Source organism: Micropterus salmoides, unplaced genomic scaffold (genome assembly GCF_014851395.1).
Source record: "Micropterus salmoides isolate LMB-PRFRI ecotype aquatic unplaced genomic scaffold, ASM1485139v1 Ms_hic_scaffold_4, whole genome shotgun sequence".
In the NCBI taxonomy this organism is placed as follows: Eukaryota; Metazoa; Chordata; class Actinopteri; order Centrarchiformes; family Centrarchidae; genus Micropterus; species Micropterus salmoides.
The window spans coordinates 15,551,632-15,579,592 of NW_024043372.1; the positions used below are offsets into that span (position 1 = coordinate 15,551,632).

Consider the following 27,961-nt stretch of genomic DNA (forward strand, 5'->3'; position numbering starts at 1 on the left):
CCAGTTATTCCAGCATTGCTATGCCAGCAAAAGCATCTCTTGCATTGATTCCTGGATTTGTGGGATTACAGCATTATTGACTGCCATCTGGTGGCATAGTCACTGTAAGAGCCCAGAGTCGTGGCTGGTCTGTAGAGCTATAAGTCTGTGTGCTTGTTAGAGGGGGGCAAGAAAAATGTCCGTGGGTTCACCTGGGAAATCAAAAGCTTTAGACATTAGATGAGCTAATACGACGGCCAGCTCCGAACTCTAGACGTTCTGAAAGCTTTGAGAAGAGAAACAGTTGGTGGTATTACGTTGTTTTTCTGTGATTTCAGAGACATCCAATACTTCCCGCAACTCCTGTATCTTATTAGCAGCACTCAGGAACAACACAAGCTCATTTCTGGAGGTCTAACTCTGTAGGGGGGATACAGCTGTGTTGGTTTTTATTTTTTTATTTTATTGTTGTCAGCTGTGAGGTGCATAGCTCCAGACGCCACATGACAAAAAAGAGTTGAGGTACTGACTGTGCTATAGACCTGAGAATTTAGGGCAGTCTCAACTGTAAACTGGAGTCCATCCTGCAATACATAATAGCTACCAGTAGAGTGCAATGCTCACACAACTCAAGTCAAAGTTACAGTAACCACAGTGTTTTTTTATTTATATTTATATTATCAATTAAGTATACATGCAGGGAATGGTACAGGATATAAAGCATCATGGACAGTCGATTATTTTTACTGTTACAGTTTGCTATTGTCCAGATGCACACATAAGTCACTTCAAGTATGATCAGCCAAATACTAAAACTGTGATTTAAGATGTACAGTAACACTGCAACCTTACTGCTGGAAGAGAGCAAAAGCACACTTCTGTGTAGCAATTTGGATTGATGTTACAAGACATACCACCTTCTGTCAGCACTAAATTGGCACACAAATTAGCCTTCTGTCAATGACTATGCAGCGTCTTTGCGCTATTTGGTAATTGTGTCCCTTTTTTTCCTCTCTCTGCTATCTTGAGGGTATACAGAGAGCAAAGACAGACAATTGTCGCTCCTGATAGGCTGCTGGTGCAGGGAGCCTCTTCAGCCCTAATAGAGAGTCTCTATTTCAGGCTCTTCAATTAAGCTGCTCTGTTCAGCCTGCTGACTAGCTACTGTGGAAAATCTGTGTCCTCAAAATCTTTGTCCTGTGTCCTCGTCTCCCTTTGCCAAACAATTTATAGCGTAAAGTTTTCCATTTACTTTGGTTTAGTCCTGAAAGAAAGTGGGTACAGAGGTCAGTGGCTTCAGATTGGACAATTTAGTAGGATTTTCTCAGTGTTGGCCAGAATACTTGTAGATGTTGGTGTAGAATGGAAATGGCAAAGAAATAAAGAATCTTACTAACATTTACTCAACTTCTGCACTAATTTTAGGTACTTGTACTGTACTTGAGTATTTTTGTATTTCAAGCTGCTTTCTACTTGTACTTCACTACCAATCGGAGGGAAATATTACTTATTTTACTTATTTAGATTTTACAAAAAAAACACATGATCAACTTGTAAAATGATGGAAAATGGATTAAATTACCCAACAGTATCAAAAATATTGAAAATGACTTCCACCTCAACCAAAAAAAAGCTACTTCTACATTAATGCATCAGTAATAATAATCCAATGTCATTTTTCTTTATTATGAGTACTTTTTACTTTTGATAAATTAAGTATGTTTTGCTAATAATATAGCATAGCATAGCTATGTTTACTTAAAAGAACTGAATCCTTCCTCTGCATCTGGATAAATATCACTATATTCTTCTGGTTTTGTGCATTTCTCAGTAAATATTTCCATTGTTAATATTGATAACAAAACAGCTTAGTGCTGAAATCCTGCAGTCCTACCAATACTGTGAATTACTGTAAAGTAAGACGTAGGCCTACATGTCAAGATTTTACAGCGTCAGCACAACATCTCGTTGTTTTTTTGTACTTTTTCACTCCAATCCTCCCGCTTTTTTTCCTCATCTCTACTGACATAATCGCTGACTGGGGTATTTGTGTCCATGCTCATTTTTCCAAAGGTGTCCTAGCTTTCATTGAGTTTCTGAATCCAAGTCTAAACAGAACCTAGACATTTTGGATTAGCACAGAGGGAGCATCATGGAAAAAGGAACACTCTTGACTTTCAAAATAGCTGCTTGAATGATAAAGAATTTTTCCACTAAAGGTTACGGTATGCTCAGATGGGGTCTCTTTAAACTGTGTGAAAGCTGTCCCAGGTTCTATCAAGAGAAAATGTTTCAAAAGTCCCCTTGAAACTACAAAATCCATATTCAACCCCCAACATCTGGGGCCCCAATCAAGCGTGAATGAACCTACTACAAATCTTCAATCCCTCACTTCTGCCATATCATTTCCTGCTTAAGTGAAAGTATTCTGGCATTCAAAATGAATATTTCATCTCCATTTCACACCTGGCGCTCCATCGTAGATGCCAGACATAACGTGAAGATGACACATCATGGTGGCACAGACACGATCAGAGAAGGGATGGAGAGAGGGAGCGGTAAATATAGCATCAGTCTTGGCAGGAGCCGACGACAATCTAGGACCTAATCTGAGGCAGTTATCAGCATCTGTTGCCTGGCACCCAGTGCTGTGGGGGTTTTACTTATTCATCTATTGCTCCATATCTGTCAATTTTTTTATTTTTTTTGCATCTGATTCCCCGTACAGAGGATGCATTCAAGAGTGTGGGAGGATGTAACCTCTCAATATCCCTCAGTGAGTCAGTCTGTCAGTAATACACACACGTCTAACTGTGCTCCGCTCACCTGACTGCATGTGGAGCTGTGAAAGAGGTTAAGGTTAGGAAATTGATTTGTTTTGCCAGTGGCCATGTTTAAATGTAAATTGCCCGAGTGTCTGACCTTGAAGCGGGCCTGATTAATCATTTGCATATCTCTAGAGTGGTAGTGTGTCTTCAAACAGCAGGCCGTGTCGCTGTTACCGATGTATTTACTTTCTAATCATGTGGCAGCAGCTGGATGTGGAAACTAAAATCTAACGAATGCTTTGTTATTCATGTGTTCACTGTATATTTAGGCTAACTTAATGCTTTGATGTAAGGCATTGACTGGTCCCTAAAAACTGCAAAACTAAACATGTGTTGAACAGTTATTCAAGTGTATGTTGACTTCAGTCACTAAAAGATGAACATGATCTCCGGAAGCATTAACTGAAAATTTGATTTATGGCAGAGACGACAAGAAATCTCTGTGCTTACAAAACTATAGCCATCTTAGGTATGAGCTGACAAAAGTGGAGCCCACTACAAATCACTGGCTTACAAAAGAACAGAGACAAATGGAGGTTTGGCGTGTTACATGTGATTTATCGGCACCCTGGGTGACATTTGGACCAACTTTCTTTTGCAAAGGTCTTTTCTTCCCAACTTGACAAACAAACCCCATCAATTTGGATGTCCATTGCAGTCTTTGTTAGAAAGACTGGTAAGTTATAAACCTAGAGTGTGTTAAACCCTTTCTCAACTGAGACACCTCAGCTCAAGTTTTCTTTTTTTGTTGTTGTAACCTATGCAGGAAGAAATGCATTGACTGAGTTTGATGGCTTTGAGTCACCTTGGGGCCAACAAAGTTTGATTTAATATGCCATTAGAACGAGAAATGATTGTCATCTTAAACTCAAATACTCCTTATAGCTTCAAAACCTTGAAATGTGACTGAGTGAGTCTTCTGTGGTGATTACAAAGAAATGAAAAGGATCATTGCTTTCCCTTTGCTGGATTCAATACTTGACCCAATCTCCCTGACTCTAAGATAGTGTCAGAACTTGGTAGCATTAAAAGAATAAGTTAGTTTCTTTTCTGCAACTGCCAATATAACATGATCAATACCACAAATGCAGACCTCTAATAAAATCATCAAAGGCATAAACATAAAAGGGTAATGTGACAGTCTGAAGATATCATGTCTCTTTCCTGCTCTCAAATGATACTCAAAGTACTGTCTAAAAAACGCTATTTGAATAAATAATGGCACAATACAGAACACACACATCTCTGTTGGAAGAGGCGGCCTGTTTATCCAGGCAACTATCCAGGCTAAAAGCACCAGATAGCAAAAATTATGAATGGTAATTTAATCACATAATGGCTCCCACACTCTCCAAAAGTCTTGTGTCTGCTCCTCTGTAACAAGTATGCAGTGTGAATTTTAATGATGGGTATTAAGGACGATTGTTTTATTCCATTTTAGACAACTCTGTTCGTGACTGATGGAAAATGATCTCCAACAGATTCAATATAATAACTCAAAGGAGAGCGCATGGATATGCATGCCTGATATGTACACTGTTATAAAACTGAATTAGATTATCTACTTAGGGAATATCTAGGCTATAAGAAGAAAAGACCCTTTATCATTTCTTCTCCTGCTTTACAATGCACATTTAAGTATTTATCTGCAGAGCTAGAGTATTCAAAAAGACAGTTAATAAGACACAGTTGATAAGATTTTTGTGACTTTTTTTTTTTAATATATAAAATGTTATTAGGTCTTTAAAAATGAACACCAGAGTACCACCAGAGGTGATATTACAGCTGGTGTTTCATGAGTACATGCAGTATTTGTTGATTTTAAAGCTTAATAAGAATTCAGTCGATGTGCAACAGTCATCATTTGGCAGCTGTCGGCACAAATATAAAATGAACTTTCATATTCAACTCTATCGCCAGGCAAGAAATATTTATATTGGACTAGTATACTGTATGACAATGTTTACGTCCAACACCAAGGTTTTTAAATTCTTGCTTTCTGCAAAATTTGTGAATGCCAACTGTGGAGTGGTTAAGGGTAGGCCAAGATCATAACGGTTAATTAAAAAGTTAATTCAAACGCAGAGGCTGAAACTACATGTCCCAGGCAAAAAGTCAAAGCATCCTCAGTAGTTAATAATAATATAGAACATTGTTCTTGTATTGCAGCATAGAGCTTGCTGGTCCTAGTATTGTGAAAAGTATAAGGACAAAAAGATCAAAACTACATTAGACACATTAGAAGAGATGTGATAGACTGATGTGTCTGGCAAATGTAATTTTTTTTTTTTCTTGGGCGACACTTGGAGTATAAATGAAATCTAGTTAGGGATAGAGCCGCTGATGTTACCCTACACCCTGATCTCTAACAAGATGGGCTTCTATTCTGTGAATGTAAAATGTGACCCTACATACTAATTAATGATGCTCCTTGGCCTTGGAAGTGATGATCGGTTACCACTCTAACTAATGTGTTAGTTAGCCAGACATGGTAACAAATGCGGCTTCTGTTAGAGCACACAAAGACACCGCTCAATCGATTCCTTGCACTTTAGCTCCTGCTATTCAGGGTAGGGGTTTAGTGAATGGTCAGTTCCTGCGTTGGTATTAAACATAAAGTGTGAAGTGCGGAATCGTCCAATATGGATGGAATTAATAAATAAAAAATAATACAGTTACTGTTATTACATGTGCAGTATTGGTATTGATTTTGTCAAGCCGTTTCTCCATGACATTAACGAGACGAAATCAAAAGAACTCTGACTCAAAAAGCACCATTAGTTATTTGTTAATCAGTCATCTTTTTTTGTTCACCCTGGTGAACATATAATACATTCAGTAGTCCTTTTTGCTTTCCCTCTCACAGACTTTAGCTGTAACTAATCAATAGTCAAAGTATAGATTGCTTTTTGAGCAGGTGGAAGTATCCCACTGGAGGATAAAGTATGGCAGGGTTATTCAGCTGGTGTGGTTGTGAAAGCCAGGCACTATTCACTTATGTTGAAATCGTGACACTATCAACTCAGACACAATTGGTGAGGACCTTCAAAGCATCTCTCTGTATCAAAGATCTGTTTGAGAGGATTTTGCAGGTTCCTTTAAGAAAACCAAAAAAGCAAATACTCCCAAGATATCAATGATTCATGAAACGGTTTTTACTGTTTAGAGGAAGATGAGTAGCAGGTAGCAAACACTGTCTGACTAGAAGACAGCCATTTTGTGAGACAGAACAATGTCAGCAGTAAGTTTGCTACTGATAGTTATGTCAATTTGTTGACAAGATGTTTTGAATTCAACAAAGTCTGTGCTGAACGCAATCAAGCCGATCTGTTGCGTAACTCGAGCAAACATCATTTGACTTTGCGGGTGAGCAAAGTAATTCTCTCTCCAATGTGAAGGCCGTGACTGCTCATATAGTGAAGTGTTTACCTCCAGCTTTTGTCATTATCACTCACCAGACAGATTGATTCAAAGGCCCAATCAGACCAGTTGAAGTAGATGGGCTGCCTTTGGGTATTCTTTGTGCAATGCCCTCTTTCAGTCTTGGAAATGGGCCACAATTTCTCACTATGGCAAAGATCTGTAGAGTAAGACCAATATTCTGTCATTTTCATCAGTAAAAAAAGAACACTGGAAACTCTGGGGTGACAGACAAATTATAGAGTGCAGCATTTGGAAATGCTACTTGAAGAGAAACTTGATGAAATAGGGGAAGAGTTTTCTTTTAATCTAAAAATTTAAACAGAGTTTAAAATAATTCAAGCATTATAGCAGAGGAGGGATAAGGTTAGGCTTTAAAAAAATCAATCTGCCAAACGGATGTAGGTATTTAGATAAGGTATTTCCCCCCCATATCACACGCATACTACGCCAAGGAGGAACTGGACACCAAAAATGTCTGAATCCCGCTGGCCAAAAATTTTAAGTACTCAGTCATACTTCACTCTAATCTAATTGAGTTGGAAATTAAAGCCCCAGAATAAGGTTAGTGACAGAGCTTTTATAAATGAGGTATAAGAATAGCCAAAGAGAACTGGATGTAATGATATCAAGTCAGTTTTAGGATTACCAATTCATATGGAAGGCAAATACCACTAGACAGAGCAATGTAAAGTGTGTATGTTTTTTAGGTAAGTAGTGTGTGTGTGCGCCGCATGTGCAAATGCATTCATATTCAAACGAATTTTGGCTTTAAAGAATAACTACACATAAATATCAGACCAGCCATCTTCTGCACCATTAATGCTGTGAGTCTTTAACAGAACAAAGTCTTTAAAGATAGTCCGCTGAATAAATTACTTCATTTATGGCATTAATGTAACAACTACATGTTAAACAGAGGATTATGTCCAAAACCCACACTGTCCTCATCAAAGTGGCAGATTTAAATTGCTTTTGAGTTTGACTTTGAAAGACTGTCAGGTTCAGAGCATCTATGTAGCTTTAAGATAAAATCAACTTTGCCCATGGAAATATCGTTTCATCATAACATCATACTTTACTTCTCAATGAGTGTGTATGGCCACTGACCCATGGGTAAGCATTCTAGATTCTTAATTTCATAATACAACATTTCAGAAGATGTAAAACATCAAAGAAAATCAGCAGTTCATCACACTGGAGAAACTGGAAGCAGAGAAGAGATGGCAGTGGCGCTTTCTCGACCAGTCGGCTCACCACTTTGGTCCAGACTTAAATATCTCAACAACTATTGGAAAGATCGCCATGAAATTTGGTACTGATATCCAAGGCCCCCAGATGATTATAATTACTTTGATGATCCACTGATTTGTCCCACTACTTTGGTGTATGCACTAATAATAAAAATGAAGGACTTTCCTATCAGCTTCAGTTGCGCTTTTGTTGAGTGCTTATTAGCAAATCTTAGCAAAAGCTTAATTAAGATTGTGAACATAGTGAACATTTACCTGCTAAACATGAGCACTTTAGCATTGTTGCTGTGAGCATGTTAGCATGCCAATGTTAGCATTTAGCTCAAACCACCAGTGTGCCTAAACAGTGTCACAGAGTTGCTAGCATGGCAGTAGACTCTTAGTCTTGTTGCTCATTGAATGACTTAAACAATTGATCAATTATTAGAATTATTATGCAAATCAAATTTCTGTAATTCAACTTATCAGCTAATGAACTCATCGTTTCAGTGCTGTATCATTTATTGAAATAATATTGTGGATTTCCTCAAAATTGGCCTTGTCCCAGGACAATATAGTGGCTGTCTTGCATCTGCTTAATGCTTTGATGTCTCTGAATAACTGTGTTACACATAATGATGCAGACCATTATACAGTAAGTAGGTCAACACAGGAGAGACCCAGTTGGGCTTTTACATCCTCCTGTTGTCACATTTCCACCTATCAGCACAGCATTGTGTGCATGTGTGTGGGGATATAGTTTGTTTTCAAGGGTTTATGTGCAACTGTAAACAATGTCAATATAAAAACACTTTTAGCTCTAACATCAGATCCAGTCGAAGCTGTTACAGGATGAGGACTGTCTCAGTTGAACTCACTGAGGCCGATGATTTTGACATCCCGGACTTCTGTAATTGAAAATATTCATTACTGTATGTAATTTATTACTTTGTCATAAATCAGCCTTGGAGTCCTTGGACCATTCTCTGCTCTCATTAGAGTCTTAATTAAAAAACTGAACTCTGCTTAGGTTGCCATTTTCAATGCAATGAAATATAAAATTTTTCTTGTTGCAGTGTACAGTAGAAGGTATCACCACATTTGACAATACAATCAACATTTAAGGGATACTTCACCATGTTGAAATACTCTGTTGCTTACATCATCACACATTTAATCATCGTTAATCATTTTTCAGAATGCAAATTTGACTATATCCTTCATTTGATGTAACTGAATCATTCGGAACTCTGTGATATTACAGCTCAGTTAAACTTATATATTTTCAGAGATGTCTGCAAAGGTTCTGTCATCCAGGTCATGGTTAAACAATCTACATCCCCACACACATGCATATATAATAGCTGGGATTCCCTACCAGGCAGTCAGAACTGAAGAAGCCTCTGCGAAACATCTTCAAGTATCTTCAACCCGTCCAGTTGCCCTTAATTTTAACCTTCCGTGGATGTATTCAAAGGAGGACACTGGCCCTGTGGTGACATTTTAGATAACTTATTTATGTTTTCTCTATGCTATGTACTTTTAAAGGCACATGTTAATCTTAAAGCACAATGCACTGTACCAGTAAATATGAAAATAATGTAATTTCCATGGTTTTGGGGTTTTATTTAGTTATTTCCTGTTTTTTGTTAAGAGTCCTTTCTCATGAGTCTTTGTTAACGTCACTCTGTCTTTGTGTCAACTGTTCCAGCCCTTTCCCCAGTGTTTGGGACTTGTACTTCATTTTTGGGCTTTCTGTCTGATTTGTTGGACTCCATTTTGACTGTCTGCCTTTTGGGCTGTTTATCTAGTTTTTACCCGTCCTGCCTGACTACCTCGTAAGCCTATCTGTATTCTGATTTTGTTCATTAAATCATTTGAATGGCACCTACTTTGCCTGAGTCTTCATTTAAGTCCTACTCCTATTTTCCAAACAACTTTAATATGGATGTAAATGATCCTTTCTGGGAGTGCAGTAATGTTGCTGTTTCAATGTGTAATTGGTTAAATGCCCCATAACGTCAACACACCTGCATTTGCTGTATCCATTTGGTGTTCACAAATTAGTTTTAAAACGCAGCCATAAAGCTTTCTAAAGCTTTCTTTCAGTGGCTTGTGGCATAGGGGTCTGGGGGTGTGTGTGTGTGTGTGTGTGTGTGTTAATTCTACCACCACCTGATTTGAATGTGTTTTGTGTATGCTGCTGGCTGTTATGAAATTCACATAGGATTTTGTGTGGTGTTTATTTGCTCTGCTGCTCAAAGCCTAAGAGGTTCCCAGAGTCGAAATCATTTCTCTCTAAGTGGTGAGCTTCCATGTGCTGCTGCTTTACACAACAACCAGCCTGATGGTGTTGGTCAACACTGCACGTAATTTATAATTTGTTTCTTACTTTGTACATTTTCTCTGCGTCTCCACAACAGGTTGGATCAACAGGATTTGTGCATGTTACACTGTAGTGTGGTTTGTGTTTTGGATAATGAAGCCGGGACTTGGATCTTTTTTTTGTAAGTGAGTCATAAGAGGACTGCTCAAACACAATCAATGCTGCTGGCTTTCATCTGAACTCATTTATCCACACCCACACTGTATCTCTCTCTCTTTAGTCTGTCAGACTGATAGTCTGGCTTGCTTTCTCCCTCTTTAAGATACACACTTGTAAATTTCCATACTCACAAAGATTCAGACAGCATCGTCATTTTATTAACTCTTCCCTCTATTTACTTGCAGCCTCCTGCAGGCCCACTGCATCTCCAGTTGTTCATGCGCTGTAATTGTTCAGAGGACATCTGTGGCCCATGTCTACCTCATTACCTTCCATTTCATGACCACCACATCTGACTTTCTCTCTGGATATTATCTATTTCTCTGTCCTTCTATCTATGGTTGCAATGCATCCTATTTTAACATTCTTCGATTTAACAAAGTGACATCTGCCTTCATTCTCCATTGAATCTACACTGTATCTATCTTGAATTACAGTATTATAGCATGTTTTACAGATGAATGGGTGATGGATAATGCCTGTAGACTGACCAGAAAGAGAGAGACACATTCCTGCTCATGATAGATATTCAATAGACTCAGGCTTGGCAGAAAGATTACAGGATACTAAACCATTTGCAACTATCACAGTGAGTGCTGTTTTACTGTGTAGTGTATTTAAGTTATGTAGTGTAAGATGATGCAGAGTAAATTTGGAAACTATAGTTACTTTAACAAAGTTTATTTATATAGCACCTTTCATGACAGGCGTACACATTCAAAAATATCATGCATGACAAAATCATAGACGATAACAACCTAAGATAAGAAGGTATTACATATATAAAAACATAAAAGGGTAGTAGCAGTAGTATTTCAAGTGCAGTGCCCGTCCACAGGGGCTGACGTGACGCCTCCCTGCTCTTTTTGTTCAAAATGTGCATCTTATATTGGTTTCACCTACAGCGGTGGTTGGCCAAATAAATACATAAATTAATAAATATTTTGAAAGCGGCTGGGGCTGAAACCGATCTCTGTCATGGCAGCAACAGTTACTCACATAATCACCTCCTTAAGTTTTTTTTTTTTTTTTTTTTTTTGTTTTTTTTTTGCAGCAATGCTTTATTTTGAGTTGAATTGAGAGCTTTTACTTTGAAAAGTTCTGAAAGACATTCAGACCTCTGAAAAAGCTATCAGGAATCCTGAGATTGGATTCCCCTGAATGAGAAGTGCCGGTATTTCCTCTGCCTGGAGATGCTGGGGAAATGAAAATAACAGTCTCTTCATAGTTAATTTGTTGAAGAGGGAAATAAAATGTTGCAAGGGGGTACCAAAAACAGAACCCTCCAGCTGAAAGGCCTGTGCACTATTGACTGAGCTAACCAGACACCCAAACTTATTTGCGACCCCTCTTCATCCTGTAACATTTTATTATATAGATAGATGTCTGTGAAGATTCTCCAGGTCATAGTTTCCAAGAAAAGTTAAACCAAGGACAACTTGGTTGAAGGTGATGGAGACCACTTGGTTCATTAGAGTCACCTGAGGCCAAGTCTGAAAGGCCGTTGTTGGTGTTGTCACATTGGCCAAGTGTGAGTGTTTGTTCAATCTTGTCTTGTGGATGAAAGGACAGCATTGTAGGTGGGAGACACACACTCTAGCACATGCTTTTATTGTGAGCATGTGAAACAGAAGACCTCCCACTTTGAGAGATGGTTTCTCTACTCTTGTGAAAATGTCTTCTTTCACTCCTCTTTCAAACCATCTGTCATCCCTGTCCAGATTATGGATATTGTTTTCCTCGAAAGACTCTCTTATCCTTCCAATGTAAGTAAACTGCAGAGTCTTGACCTGAGGATTTGGCCTCATTTGTCCTCATTTATTGGGAAAAAAAACCAACACTGACATTATTTTATTATTTAGAATTGTTTTTGAATTATTTTATATTATTTTATTATATTATTAACTCATGTTGAGGAAGAAAAAATGTCTTTAGCAGATAAGTGCTCTACTAGGGCCGCTAGCTAGTTGCTAACTATGTGTTTGTGCTGAGCAGGTGTAAAGTGGGTTTATAGAGCTTTTTCGTCAAAAACAGATGCCTTCTCCTGCTGAAAATGACGTTTGTGAAAGTTGAGAGAGTGAAACAAAACAAAGTTGCAGGACATACAACGGTTCATAAAACTCACGGTTCAGATCGATCCATGGTTTAGTTAGGGTTACATTTATTTTAAAATGCGCTACTTTGGCTCTGCTCCAGCTGCCTCTCTCTTTCTGTAGGTAATCTCCACTCTGTGGTCTTGCTCAACGTCCCACCCACGGATCTGATGGTGGGCGGGACGTTGGTTAAAAGTCGCAAATAATATAAACAGTCACGAGAGATTTGCTCCGGTGAGCAGCAGAGCTGTGAGTCGAGGGGAAGGCAGCAGACTAAAGCCGCAATGAACATCACAATCTGATTATCTGTTTCTATGATGACAAGCAGCCCAGTTTATAACAAATGTTCAATATATGGTCAATAAATGTTATATTTAATTAATTTGAATCACAAACTAATTAACACTTTATATATTAAGATTTATTTTGTTGAGGAAAAGGGACTGAAAAAAGAGATTTTATTATAATTTTTTTGAATGTTGTACCTCAGATTTGTGATGTGATACACTATCCAATTACTAGGGAGCAAAAATCAGCCTTTAAATTTAGAAATAATGATTTGACATTTATTGTGATAATTATCGATATTGAATGGTAGTATTATATTATAATTTGTTTTATTGTGATAACAGTTTTGGCCATATGGCCCAGCCCTAATTCAGACACAGCAACATACCTGTTGTACAGTACAAGTGTTTTTCTTTCTTAAGAAACAAATTTAACAATTGGTTATAAAAATCTACTAATCATAAATTGCCAGGATCAGCTTCTCATGAAAGACAGCTACAGCAGATGTTTTGTAGCATCCACTGTAGACCTAGAGTTTTATATTCTGACTCTGTGAAGGTGATGGCTTGTAAAAGCTGAATATCTTGTAAAAGATTATTCTGAAATAAAGTTTTGTTTTTTCTATTCTCATTCATTTCTATGAAAGCTTCAGTATAACCCCATGATGAGGTACTATCACATGTGTTTAAGTGCATCATTAGATGTATATAGCCTAACCATCGCTACAAATAAACCATCTCTATATGCTTTTAAGTCTTTGCAGATCGTGTATATTCCCTGCGGACTGAATGCCACAGTGCAGAGTTTTTTTACCGTGAGGGATAGAAGGCTGAACATAACCCTGAATAACAGTTTCTGACATAATGATGATCAAACATCTAAATATAAGATCTTATGTATAGATCTAATCTAATTCAAATGCCTCAATCAAAATGAGAAACGGCTCATGTAAAGCAGATGAAGGCTGTATCAGGTTATGTACTCTCCAAGAGTTGGTGTGCGTGGATGGGACTATAATGTATTTAATCTGGCTTTCATCCAATCTCCAAGCAGTGACCCCAGGTGCAGGAAAAATACATGACAAACACTTTAAAATCTCAGCCGTAGCTTTAGCTCTGGTCAACAGGAATTGGATGATTATTTTGACTATTACAGAGAGATGGACTGTTTTCTTGATATACTATTGAAATACTTACTAAGATTACGTAGCCTTACCAGTGCATGAACATAAACAGTTTATATTTTTTTTTGCATGGCTTTTTACCAGTAGAAATTGAAGCTAAATGAGTCTCAACAATTAAAATTTACTGAAAAGCTATCCACACGAGAATTTATTGTAAATGAGCACCAACTTGCTTGTCTTGTTTTTTTTTGTCACACACAGGAAATATAGTTTGAGATGAAGTTGGCAAGTTACTCTGAGAAACCCCTGAGGGCTTAGCACGGACTGAAGAAAATATGCCGCACAAAACGAAATTGCATTACCTCAAAAGACACTGCATTTGAAAAATGGTTGACGTCTATTGCAAATATCTCTATTTAGGAATCAGTCACTCGACCCTATTTCGCCCACAGCTGGTTCAAAATGCAACAGTGAGACTCCTCACTGGTACCAAGAAGAGAGATCTCTCCCCTGTACTAGGCTCTCTTCACTGGTTACCAGTTGATTTTAAGGTTATTTTTTGTTTGTAAAGCTGCTCCCCATTCTTTGCACCCAGTGAAATAGTGCAAGCCACTTGCAATAAAATCTTCCCCCTCTATTGATACCTTTAAAACCCATCTAAAGACCATAATGGAGACATGCCTGACCACACTTGTTTGTGCAATGCTGTTTCTGCTATATTAACAAAATACTTTATGATTTTGTTAATTTATTTATCTCCTCTTATTTATGTGTGTTTAGATTTGATCATTCCTGTGTTTTGTTCTCTCTGGACCTCGGTGATCTCTATGGAAGGCACTTTGGTCGATGTTTGCTGTTTTAAAAAAAAATTTGCTTTATAAAATAAATTGACTAGACATAATTATTTGGTTGCAAAGTTATTTGCATATCAGTTTCCCTCTCTGGAAAGTATTTTGTTCTGTCTCTGTACTAAAGCATTTTGTTCTCTCTCTATTTTTTTTAGCATTTACTCATATGCTTTTTTTCAATATTTGAAAGCCTCTGCTGTCACCATCTCATGCATAGTGCTGTGAAAAATTGTTCTTCTCTAAAAGTTCAACTGCTACCCCAGAGGTTTGAACATGTCACAAAAAAGATTAAGAGTGGGGAGAAATGATCCACAGCAGGCATATGTGTATTGGCATTTGGCAGATTGAGGTGATATGGTAATAAAAATCATAAAATGAAAGAATGAATCTGCTAAAGGCAATGATGGCGATGTCAAAAATGATTATTGTTCCATCTTGTTAAGTTTTAGCCTAATATTTCTTTCAAGTGTATGTGTGTACGCAGGGAAGGCAGCAATGTAACTAAAGACATGTTTATAGTGTGAATTTGTCTTTAGATTCCTTCTTGGATGATGTACGGTTTTGGAGGGGGTCGGTGCGTCAAGTGTATTCACTGCTCACTGAAAAAGAAGTGGTTACACTACAGAGAAAATACACCATTTTAAAGGAAAACAAGAGAGACATGCCAAAAATATAATTATTCTTAGACTCCAAAGCACTTTAATTTAAGATCACAGATGAAACATAAGAAACCCTCCTTTTGTAAGAAACCCTGTAACTTAAACTGACTCGATTCATGAATAATTTACCCAATGTGCCAGAATTTCATCTGAATGTACTGAAGTCCATCAATAGTCTATCTGTCTGAACACCCAGGCAACACAGTGTCACTCCCTCTCTCCTCTCACCGCCACACACAAGGCCATTCATTCAAAGGCCCTCCTCACCCAGCCACAGTGGTCCCCTGAGGTGCCTGTGTACAGACCATGCTGCCTGGGATTGAAGTGTGAGATTGCTGGGACTCGTTGCTTCTTCCTCTCTAATGACGAGACTCTAGGCTTCCTTGGACACCCACTCTCTGCTTTGCTCATAGTTTGATGATAAAGGCTTGTTTGAGAAATTATGGCAAAGGGAATCTTCAGTATTGGTTTAAGACTATAACTTACCAACACTTTGTGGCCAGTTGATAAAAGTGTGTCTTACTAATTGTTGTGCTTCAGTACAGCTCAAATTTTGGAAAAAAACTAGCATGCATTTATATCGTTTTCAGATCAGCTGTATGGTTAAGTAATGGACTGATTTGCAAGAACCCCATTCAAACTGATAAAATCACTTAAGTCCATTTTTTTAATTATTGCTTCCATGAGTGCAATTCCAAAAACATAACCAGCCATTACTCATCTGTAATTTATATACTGTTCATTCAGCCTGCAGAGAGATTAAACCAAGGATGGATTACCAACCTGGAAAAGTAGGTGGTTTGTTTAGGAGTATGCACCTACAAAGTCAATAAATGAAATGAAAGGGGCCTTAATGTGGGTCTTGCTTCATTACCTAATCTTGACAGGACCTCAGTGTTGAAATCTAGATTCAATACCATAATTATTTCAGTTTTATTCTTGTTGCTTATTCCTAAATGAATGTGTTGAATCAAATTAACACCCACTACTCCTTGGGCCAGATATTACTATAATGGCCTGAATGTAAGACCATATTTGTTTTCTGGATAATCTTCGAAAAAGGAAGTGTTGTATTATTTTCAAGTATGAGCCATTTACATTTTCACCAAAGCAGAACGGCATGTTTTTGAATGGCATTAAGTATCTGGGGGGGGCCTCAGCAGGATCATTTTGGGGGCCCTACCTTGCAGTGGATAGACAGTGTCAGTGGCGGCTCCTGCCAAATCTCTCAGGGGGGGGCAATTGTTGCGATGATGGCTAAGGTGACCAGTTCAATGGTCTTAGTCTGCTCTAAGACAAGGATTGTTCCTTAGGCTACATACTGTTCAGTATTTGAACAGCTACATCCTGAAGTTCATTGTCAATGTCTACAATGAATGAACAGTCCACAGTTAAGATCAACAGATCTTTAGACCTTTGGATGTAAAGGCAACTACTTCAACAATAATTTAAAAAAAAAGTGACTCTCACAATCATCTGATTTAGCTGTGACAAACCTTTTTATTTAGGAACAGTAAATCCAGAATAAAGCGCAGTGGCACTGGGCTGATGATAAATGATGATGATAAAATTATTTAAAGTTAATCTTGCGTTGCAGCTAAGGGACCCGTCTCAAGTAATAGGCTACAGTTATGTCACATATGCTGTATATGAAGGAGGATCAAACATAGGAGCACAGTATTCATTCTTTAAGTTATATACATTACACAAGACTAATAAGGTAAGCAGAGAGTAGTAAAAAATCTACTTGTTATCCTGTAGTTACACAGTATTATTAGGGGTGTGGGCTGTATGTGCATATATAAGTATCCACTGATCTCCCCTATGTGCTGTTCTCCCATTCTTCCTCTGTATTTACAGATAAACAACAAGGCGTGTAAGGGGAAATATAAAAGGTATTTTCTATTATTTTTGGTTTATTTTTTGTGTTGCTTTCCTACTTCTTTTTACCCTCATCTGACAAGATGCCATTGGTGGCCACATCATGCTACCTCCTCCTTTCTTCTTCGGTTTCTGGCAATAAAAGAAAAAAAACAACACATCAAATAATTGTTACTGGTGCAGCTAACTTTAAATTGACTCCACCACCACACATAAAACATGGCTTAATAACAATCACATTTAACATAAACATAAAATTCAGCTTAATAATACTATCAAGATTATTAGCTTAGCCTATGGGATTTTACGGAGCATAAATTAGCCTAGTGGCTAGCGGACTTTTCCTCTCCTCATAGCTTAAAAAATTACATGTATTATTTATACTATGTCTTACACACCGCTGGCAAAGTCGCTGCATCTCATGACAAAACACCACGGTCGAATTTTCAGCCTGAACATACGTTTTAAAAAGGCAGCTGCTCGTAGTGAGAGCAACAACCTCAATTAAAAACACTGCCTTTACATGAAAGTCTATGAGAGAGATCTGGGCGATTTACAACCAGACTGAAATCGCACCAAAAGAGGCAGGACTCCACGGAACACGACTTGACGCTGATTGGACAGCGATATTCGGAGACAAACTGTCTGTCAAAAACAGTCACAGCTAACTAACAGTGTGGTAGAAAGTGTGAGAAAAATCTCTTGCCTTTCCCAGCTTGGCGGTGCATCATCCTAATGAACAAGCCACCCCTGGACAGTGTTCATACAATCAGCTGTATGCATTTATCGCCCTTATGCATTTTATTTGTACCTCTAGCAACATGATAGACACTTCTTTTACTGGTAATAGATACACTCACTGAAACATTCAAAGTAAAACCGACAGATGCACTTGCCATTTTTACTTCTACTTGTGTGTGGTCTCATAGATTAGAAGTGGCTTCAACCCTGCAGTATACAAACATCTACTCTTGATGTAGCTGAAAGAAAAGATTCTATAAAAGGTTGTAGTTTGATTTTCCTCTTTATTTTCTCTCTTCCTCCATTTTGCAAATCACGTTGTCTTCACTTGTCCACAGCATAAGAATGTTGTGTGACAGTAATAATCATCCGTGTGATCAACAGTGCACTGTATATAGTTATATGGATTAAACGCATCGTCGTCATTGGTTGGGAGTTTTTCATCAGACAAACGTGAGGATCTTTTCTTGTCACCCTTTTGTAAAAGACTGTCAATATCTAGCATTACATTAGCAACAAGTACCAATTCATTGTAGATATGTAACTTGGGTTGCCAGATCATGAACAATGCATGAGTTTGGGGGGGCCCCTGGCGGCGTGAAAGTGTGTGTGTGTATATTAGTGTATAAGTATATTTGGGGATATCGAAAGGGGCATGAATGAATTATATATCACCATATGTCGGGGTTTTTATAGTGCTGGGCAACGATTAAAATTTTTAATTGCATGATTTTCTGTCATTAATCGTGATTAATGGCATTGTTATGCGCAAAATTGAATAATGAATTCTAAAGTGGTTTATTGCACACTTTTAATTTAAATGTACTGCTATATACACAAAAGTACAATAACGTGGTTTGCAAACACGTTAAACAAAGAAGGTGCTTTTTACCAGCAGTATTCCCTTTACACAGTAGCAATAAAATATTTCTTGTAAATCTCAATTTAAACATTAATGTAATCAAATCAAATATAAAACCAAAGCTATTTGCCACAGCGAGTCCAGAGCCACGATCATAGGATCATAACGGGCACCTTCTGTGCAGCAGGTTAACATATGTAAATCTGTTTTCTTGTTTTTGTTTCTGGACAGGTATCAGCATAAACATTTTTTCTTTTATCAGTGAGCAGCATAAACAGTCTATATTCAGTAAGTGTCCCTGTTAGAGTGAGGTGAAGTGTTCGCCTCAAGCACACGCCCGCCCGCTGCCAAAGTTGAATTGTCTTGAACTTTCTGTACACAACGCGCAGTACAAATCATTGAGAGACTGATCCTCGCTGTTTGTGAGTTTCCAGAATCTATTACTGTTTACTAAATAGGACATCAACAGGAGGGAATTCGTATGCCAGAGCATCCCTGTAAAACCACATGAAGGCCTATCAGCTAAAGTTATGTAACGTTAGCCTATAATTTTAAATAGGTTACAGCGCACAGAAGCTGTTGCTGTTTACTTGCGGAGCGCTGTCTGATCACCGGAGCAAAGAGCAGCCCCGTGGGGCCAAGCAACTACATTGTGATTTTAAGAACATTCCTAAGACCGACATCTTCCCCAATACTAATCAGCATGCAGTATGTAGCTATCCACTTTGCTGTGGCATTTGTTCGCTTGTCTTGCTTTTGCTTATCTACTTCTCCCACACGCTGCATCCAACGAAGTTTGCCGAAGCCCCCCGCCACTGCTTGTTTGGGTGGGTGGGTAATTAAGGTTGATCAACATCCCACCCTTCCTGTGACCCATGGTTTGACTCTATGTGTATAATTAATTAATGCGTTAAAGCGATAACGCGTCAACGTGCCCAGCCCTATTTTTCTTTTTTTTTTATTGTTTTTTTCCCTGAGACATGAGCATCCAGATTGTGAAAGCAAATTTCCTTCCTGTGGCAAGAAATGTATCTATCAAGTCTTTTTAACCTTAAAAAGTAATTTCCTAAGTTGAAAGAGGTGGTTGTCAATCAGGGTCCTCTTATATTCTGACCAATATGGCATTCTAGCCTAGAAATACATGAGTGGGAGGATTGGGGGGTCGATAGGGGCCCAGCAGCTCACTTTTGCCCTGCGCCCCTCAAGAAGTTTAATACGGTCATGTTAAAATCCTTCTGGAAATAGGATTAATGTTATAGCCTATCTATCCTTCATAAAGTAGCTTATTAGTTTACAAGAGGCATGTACTAAATCTGCAGCCTTTTGGTCGTTAATCCACTATAATATTCAAAATGTGCTCTATAGTGAGTTTCCTACTCTGTATTTTTCATATCTCACTGTCCCCACTATTACCATGCATACAATAGTATTTTTGGCTTTAGTAAGCAATACAGTACCACGACATGTAATGTAGCCAAAGTGGCAGGTTGAGTCTGTCACATTTGATGGTAAAGTGAGGCAGAGGGAAGGAGGGCTGATGACAGAGCTGGCACATTGAGAGGGACGCGCATTGTACTTTGCGCTGAAGGAAGGAAGCGCGCCGCTCCTCCATCACATTTCACTTTCCAAACACTGACAGGTAAACAGCCAGGATGTAACATCCAGTCAGAGGACGTCCAGAAATCCGGCTGCACACCGTTTTCACCCCCAGTCTTGTGGTCCCGTAGACTGGTCAATTGTGCTCCATTAGCCGCGTTTTGGCGCTCTGCTCGGTGCAGGAGTCCGTCGACCGACCGACAAAGAGAGGTGTCGCTCGCTGCTTCATCCCGCTGGATGGATCCTAGCTCTTCTGCTTGTCACTTGCATCTGAGGACTCGTTCTTTTCAGAAACTCTGATTCCGTTTTGGAAGAGTTGGGATTCTGTACTCCCTCTATTCCCACCCCCCTCCACTTTTATCGGTGAGTGTGTTTGTGTTGGCTACCTGATCAATTTCACTCACTTTATCTCTGAGAATATGCTGAGACGCGTTTCAAAATTTTGCATATGTTAGGTGAACATGTCGTGTTGAAGTTAGTCCACTAGATTCACGGGGTGACCAGCTGATCTAGGTTATGTTGTTGTTTTTTTTCTTCAATTTTAAATGTCCACTTAGATACCATCTGGAGCAGTTACCTCCTTATTCTTATTCAACAGGTTTGTGTCAGTCCCTGACAGTCAGCGTTTCTCCCTGTCAGTCAGTTAGTGATGCTGCTCAGGACAGTGTGGTTGTGCGTTCACCAATGGTGCTGAGGTTTTTTTAATCGATTAACTGTTTTGTATAACTGTACATATAACTGAGTATTCATAGCTGTACCAAATGTGGGCTTGGGTCAAAAACAGAAGTCATTTGGTTCACAAATGCATCTCAACGAATTGGTATCAGTCACGTGCAAACTGGCTTTAGATATTGGTAGGAATCATGGAGACATTTCATATGAACTTAACATTCTAGTATATGTTAAAACCTGAACAGAAAATAACTGAGACTAGACTTTACCCATACCTGTGTGCTGCCTGGTTGTGCTTTAATTGTTGCCATATATCAGCTTTTTACTCAAAATTGGATGACATTTTAGGCAGGTTCTGCTGGAATTGGACCGAAAGCAGATAGAGAGGGAAACTCACTTGGAAATCAAAATGTCATGAAAAGCTTTATTGGCCAAGTAGTCTATGTGTACACATACAAGAAATTTGACTGCAGTTTGTCTTTGTTGTTGATGTACTTACACACAGTTCCAATATCAAGTGAAAGATAGAAATATAGACAAAGTGTATCGCTAAAAAGAAAGGCCAAAGCTGAACAAAGATAGGTAAAATAAATGTACATACAAATAAGTGAAAAAATGTGTGTGTATAAAAATCAACAATGACCAACAATATACAATGGCTTATATAAAATCAAGCTGTAAGTTGTAAACAAATATAAATAATTCAAAGAAATCAATACTGAAGGGATATACATGAAGTATACAGTATACATCATGCTTACTATATAAATATTCATGCTGCTTACATTAGTGCCACAAAGGCAAACGACCACACTTTGATCGTCTAGTGTGCTGCTGTTTTCAGCTTTACGTTTCCTCTTTTTGTTGCCATTTGTCCCTCAGATGTCAGTTGATTTTGGTGGAAAGTCGACTCTGAAGGTGAGGAGGACTACTTTACAGACTCTGCTTCACGATGGCGACAGGAGTAGCAGCATGGCTCCCTTTTGCCAGAGCAGCAGCCATTGGCTGGATGCCTGTTGCCAACTGCCCCATGCCAGTTGCACCAATAGACAACAGTAAGAGACAGGATGAGCTTATCATCCTCAATGTCAGCGGCCGTCGTTTCCAGACCTGGAGAACCACTTTGGACCGCTACCCTGACACCCTGCTGGGCAGCTCTGAGAAAGACTTCTTTTACAATGAGGAAAGCAAGGAGTACTTCTTTGACCGGGATCCTGATGCCTTCAGAAGCATCCTCAATTTCTACCGGACAGGGAAGCTCCACTACCCCCGCCACGAGTGTATCTCCGCCTACGATGAGGAGTTGACCTTCTTCGGCATCATCCCTGAGATCATCGGTGACTGCTGCTATGAAGAGTACAAGGACAGAAAGAGGGAGAATTTAGAGCGGCTGCAGGATGATCAGGAGGAGAACAAGGACCAAAAGCCGCCCAACATGAACTTCAGGGAGACCATGTGGCGGGCCTTTGAGAACCCCCACACTTCCACCATGGCCCTGGTCTTTTACTATGTCACTGGTTTCTTCATCGCCATCTCAGTCATCACTAATGTGGTGGAGACGGTGCCCTGTGGTTCCACCGCCAACCAGAAAGACATGCCATGTGGCGAGCGCTACACAGTGGCGTTCTTCTGCATGGACACAGCCTGCGTCATGATATTCACAGTGGAGTACCTATTGCGCCTGTTTGCTGCACCTAGCCGTTACCGTTTCATGCGTTCAGTGATGAGCATCATCGATGTGGTGGCCATCTTGCCGTACTACATTGGACTGGTCATGACCAACAACGAGGACGTGAGTGGTGCTTTTGTGACGCTGCGTGTGTTTCGAGTGTTCCGCATCTTCAAGTTCTCCCGTCACTCGCAAGGCCTGCGGATCCTGGGTTATACACTCAAGAGTTGTGCGTCAGAGCTTGGCTTCCTCCTCTTCTCGCTCACCATGGCCATCATCATCTTCGCCACAGTCATGTTCTACGCAGAGAAGGGCTCCAGCTCCAGCAAGTTCACCAGCATCCCAGCTTCCTTCTGGTACACTATTGTCACCATGACGACACTGGGGTGAGTAATAGACATATGCGCACACACGCACACACACAGTACATTTAGATATTGAAAAGATACCCAAATGCTACACTTTTTTTTTTTTTTGCTTTAGAAACATATCTTTCCTTTTTCAATTTTAGCCTTTTAAAGAACTTATGCACAACCTGTAGTCTGACCCAAGACACAGAGCAGGGCTGAACCATTCTGATTAAAATGATACTGATGTTGGAAACTAACAGTTTTGATTGGTCAGTGAATTCATCGTTATCCAATAAACTAAAGTCTTTATACATTTTCCACCTCTGCACTCGTGAACAGTGGTTCAGTTGGATTGTTTCAGAGTGGGAAAACACATTTTGTACTCTTTTTCTATATTTCTTTACTCCAAATTGGGGCCAACAGCAGAAGCACCATATTTACGGTCTAGGTGTTCAGTGTAAAAATGCCTTGTGAGGAATCAATTTAACTGCATTATAAAGTCAGATCTCTCTGCTGTGAGATATCCTCTGTTACCTTTATTATGATTCCACTCTGCTCTTAATCTGTCACACAAGCTCGCTGAGATTCAGTGGTGAACCTGAAAGTGGTCCCAAAGTTTGGCTGAGTGAAGTACTCATCATAATCAAGACGCAGTGAAAGAATAGTTGAGTTCTTAAAAATCCGGTTTTCTTTCCAGCTGTCTTTGTAGATAATGCGGTATATGTAAATGCAAACTGCCTTTTGGAATAAAATAGCATGACACAAAAATACATTTGGTGGTTTCATTCATTCAAATGAGTTGTAGACATGTATTTCTGAGGATGAGTGATGTGTCAATATGATCAGGAAGGAAAAGCAATGAAGTGAATTCAAGTCTGTCTGGAAAAAGTTTAACTTTGGAAGATATCCTCTTGATTTGTCTACAGTAACTCCATTTCTTACACTGAAATAGTTTTAGGAAGGGATCTCTTCTAAGCTACTATGGACAGTAGGAACAATGATAGCAACTATTAACAGATGGCCATGTTAGGATTGTTTCAAAGTTTTAATTTTTTTCATGAAATTAAGCCCTAGTTTTGATACTATTTATGGTCATTATTTTTTCTGTGATAGCCAATCAACCCATTTACATTCTGTAAATACCTTTCTAAGTAGTACTTGTCATGTCAGTGGTGGAGTTCACCATTTCTACGCTCAAATTGACACTGAAATGTTAAGGACTATAATTTTAAGATCGACGTGAAACATTTTAACCTATCCTTTAATTATTAATGAAGATCTTCATTGCCAAAATATATATACAGACATACCTCTCCAAACAGGACCACAGACTGAGAGCTTTAAAATCGGATCATGTTGTGTCAAAAGTGCTCTATTTTCTGCACCGCTTATTATTGCGAGCTCAGAGACTAAGACTACTGGGCAGGAAAACGTGTGGGCTGTCATGCTGCACCTCACTTGACCCTTAACAAAGAACCTAATGATGTGACCTTGTGGTTGATGAGTGACATCTTTGGCTGGCAGACCTGAAACTTTCTGTCCTAAGGTGACATTACAGTACTTCATTCAGAATCGTGAACTGTGAAAAACAGTAATTTATTCTTCAGGTTAAATTCAGTTTGTCAAGTTCTGTCTTTTAACAAATAAAGAAATGCAGAGCAAATGAAAAATCAAGCATGGATCCACAGACATTACTCTCTACCGCCTGTAATGGCTGCCTGACCTTACCTGTGCTACAGTATTTGTGGATGTGTGTTTGTGTTTATTATACTGTAAGTATTATAAGAGGGTCTTTTGTAAAAAAAATTAAAAAAATAGGGAAGAAATGCCAAGGGAAAAGCATTATGTAAATTGTGAACTCTGAACAATGAGTTTGAGTGTAGAGCCATTATGTCCAACACACAATAGGCAGCAGCACTGAGTCTATCTGGACCACCGACAATAGCGATCCTCATCGCTAACCACGGACAGTCACTTGCAATCAGGACAACTTTCAACTAATGCGTGTTCAAGGCTCAACAAATAATTTTGTGTTCAGATTCAACATGTTCTCTCTGTAAAGCCACACACGTGTACCTTTTAGATCCTCTGGAAACAGTAAGGCCAGCAGATACTGATAGACATATTTCTGTACCATATCAAATATCTAAAATCCAAAACCAATTATTTTCTGCATTTTCAAACAGGATCGGACTACATTTCTTTGAGACCCAGAGTACAAATGTTTTTTTAGTACTACAGGAATTGTGTCTACAGAATGTTTGAGATTTTAAACAAACGCAATATTTAATAGGGATCTTTTAAATTGAAACGGTTTAAAATAAGAAGTCAAATGTTTTTTTTTCTTTTTTGATTCTGTACTGTCCATAACATAAACCTGAATATGATCTGCATCGTGCACTGTAATCGCCTTTGATCAGAACAACCAAAAACACACAGGTACAGTACAGTCTTTGTTCTAGGGTACTCTTAGAGCTCCAACCCACACGAACAAAACAAAAGCAAGTAGGTGAAAATAAAATATGTTTAGATACTTGTGGTACTACAGTATGTGGCTGTGCCTCCTCCAGTTTCTTTAATGTGCAGTAAGAGAAACAAATCAACAGCCAGCAAGAGGCTCAGTGTTCCCTCCAGCCTGTTGATCTGTTCACCTGCCGAAGGCACATATGCTCAGGTGGTGATGAGGTCACTAATAACCCATCTGTCAATGCACATAAAAACACCATAGACTGCTCATTTTCTCAAAGTGATCTCATTTAATCTACAGCACCATCTATACTGGTTTTATCTATTATGTTGGGCTACGTGTGTGCTTAATTGCCTGTGTGTATACTTTATGTGTAATGACTATTTAGATTTAACAGGCATATGAAACAAATCAGTGTTCATTTCCAAATCAGTTTTTACTTCCATATCACAAAACGCTGCAAGCTTTTATCAGATGGTACATTGATGTACACAAGACATTGAAATAGGTTTTTGGCTCATCTTATAGCCTACTGTACTTTTTTATATAAATTTTCAGCCAACCCAAAATATTTGTAACACTGCTACTACTACAGTGCATTATCATTTCTAAGCCAAACCCCAGAGTTGAGCTTCAATAACCATCCTCAGTTTGTAACACATGCTGTCCTTAAAAAAATCTGAAGCCTTCCAGGCTAAGTCGAACTTTGGAAAGTTCCCTCCAGAGCCACTAAAGATTTGCACAACTATTTTCACAGGTCAAATAGTGCTTCCCATGATGAATAAACTCAACTTAATGTGTAAAACAGTGATGTGTGCCTATTAAAAGTTATAATTCTTTTATGAAATCAAGCCCTATTTGTGTTACAGCAATAGCTATTTAATGCATTTATATTCTGTATTATATTCTGTCTATGAAGTACTTTTATTATTAATCCCATGCACTGGATTCAAATTGGCTTTCAATGGAAAAGATGGAGAGTAATCCAGCGTTACTGTGTAATTTTATCTCATTTATATCAGCCTCACTGTTAAACAGTTCACTCTGATGCAGCTGTATCAGAGAAGACTTTAGTTGCTGCTAATGCAAACTGAACAATTTTTCCTGCCGCTGCTTCACATTAAACATGTTCAGCTGGCAAAACAAGGGGTAGCTTTTATTGTGAAGTAGTCACAGGAAATGCAATATTATTGGATTAATATTTTGGTCACTATAGCCAGTTACCAAAACAATACATGGTCATTTGGGGTGGTTTTGACAGTGGTATCAGGTTTGAATATAGCAAAGAAGGTATGGAACAAGACGGAGCAGCCACAGTGAGCTGTTGCAGGAATGCAAACACCTCAACTTTCGACGAAATTCGCCACTTTGAAACCAAAACTGGTCACCTATGTGATTTGTGCAGATCCGATGAGAAAATATTTCAGGGGGGGTCGGTCGTTGCTAGGACAGCATTTAGGCTTACCAGCTTTATTTACCGAGTCCTCTGCTCTCTAGCAAGAGCTTTGCAACTTTACAACTGCTTCTGCCTAACCAATCATCACTCCTAATGCCTCAACCCAACAGCCAATCAGAGGCAGCGTAGGGCAAGTCCTTTTTCTAGTCCGCTACACTGTGGAGTCTGACAGCTGAACACACGAGGATGGAAATAGACTGCCGAACGAGCTGTCCGTCACCCAGCTGACATCGGGCGAAAGGTGGGGTTGATCAGTAATGTAAACTAAGCTAATTGTTCAAAGCAGTGGCAGCAACCTAGATATAATGTAGGCTAACATCAACAGGATAAAACTTGTCGGCATCTGTGTTATTTACACTGGGGATGCATGGGACATGTCCCCATCTCTTTTTGAAAATATTTGTTAAAAATGCTTTGAAAAATAGCTTGCAATATGAAATGGCAAAGAACCAATGAAAGTGCTTTGAGAAAGGTTTATTTACATTTTTAAGTAAGAATAAACAAGCTACTGATTTATAAAATGACCCCAAAACGTGCAGCACCAGTCAGTAACTTTAACACCTTTTTGTCACAGTTTATATTTGGCCAAAGTTTCCGTTCTCTCACTGTGAACATGATAAAAGAGGAGGGAAGACTAAATTATGCCTGCGTGTGTGCTAATTCAGTAGGGATGATATTACATGAGAAAAGTTGAAACGTATGTGAAAGCAACACAGAATGAGAGCTGCTCTGCATTAGATTCTGTAATACTTGAATTGTCACCTACTACCTGAGTTATGTTTCCTTTTATATAAATAAAAACATTTTCATCATTAATTGATGTAGGAAAGGCAGAACAGGAAATGTCACCAGAATGCAGGAAATTAAGTATTTAATGCTCACAATTATCTGGGGGAGGACCGTCAGACCCCCCCAACTCATAAATTTCAGCTTTGATGATTTCCATTAAATACTGTTGATTTATCATCACATCTCAATCTTGTGACACCAGTATGGAGCATCACAACATGTTGTGAGCATATCGTCATATCCCTAATCTGACCCCTTATGTCCCCACTACTTTTCAACACAAAGTGACACCCCTGTATGTCAGTATCTTTCTCTTATTGCAGTAGACAAATGCACTTTATCTACACAACATGTACACTTAAAAAAAGACCCCTCTCACACTGTCTCTGAACAGTTCTCTGCTTGCCTATCCGTTCCCCTTTTTTACTCCTGATCAGTTTGCATGCCTGTGGTTGAAGAGTTG

General features: G+C 38.8%; 1 protein-coding gene across 3 annotated transcripts in view; it reads left to right on the forward strand.

Annotated features, from left to right (window-relative positions):
* LOC119885613 (potassium voltage-gated channel subfamily D member 3-like) overlaps nt 1-27,961 on the forward strand; it is a 160,020-nt gene that overhangs the window by 34,113 nt on the left and 97,946 nt on the right. For 2 of the 3 annotated variants that reach the window (XR_005441373.1, XM_038695725.1), the window contains exons 1-2: nt 19,992-20,458; nt 21,650-22,822. Coding sequence is in view for 2 of the 3 variants with exons in the window: in XM_038695725.1 (XP_038551653.1) it covers nt 21,720-22,822 (1,103 nt within the window). In the remaining variant the exon portion in view is untranslated. Of the gene's footprint in view, nt 1-19,991; nt 20,459-21,649; nt 22,823-27,961 lie in introns of those variants that run through there. The other variant, XM_038695726.1, reaches the window with a different exon arrangement.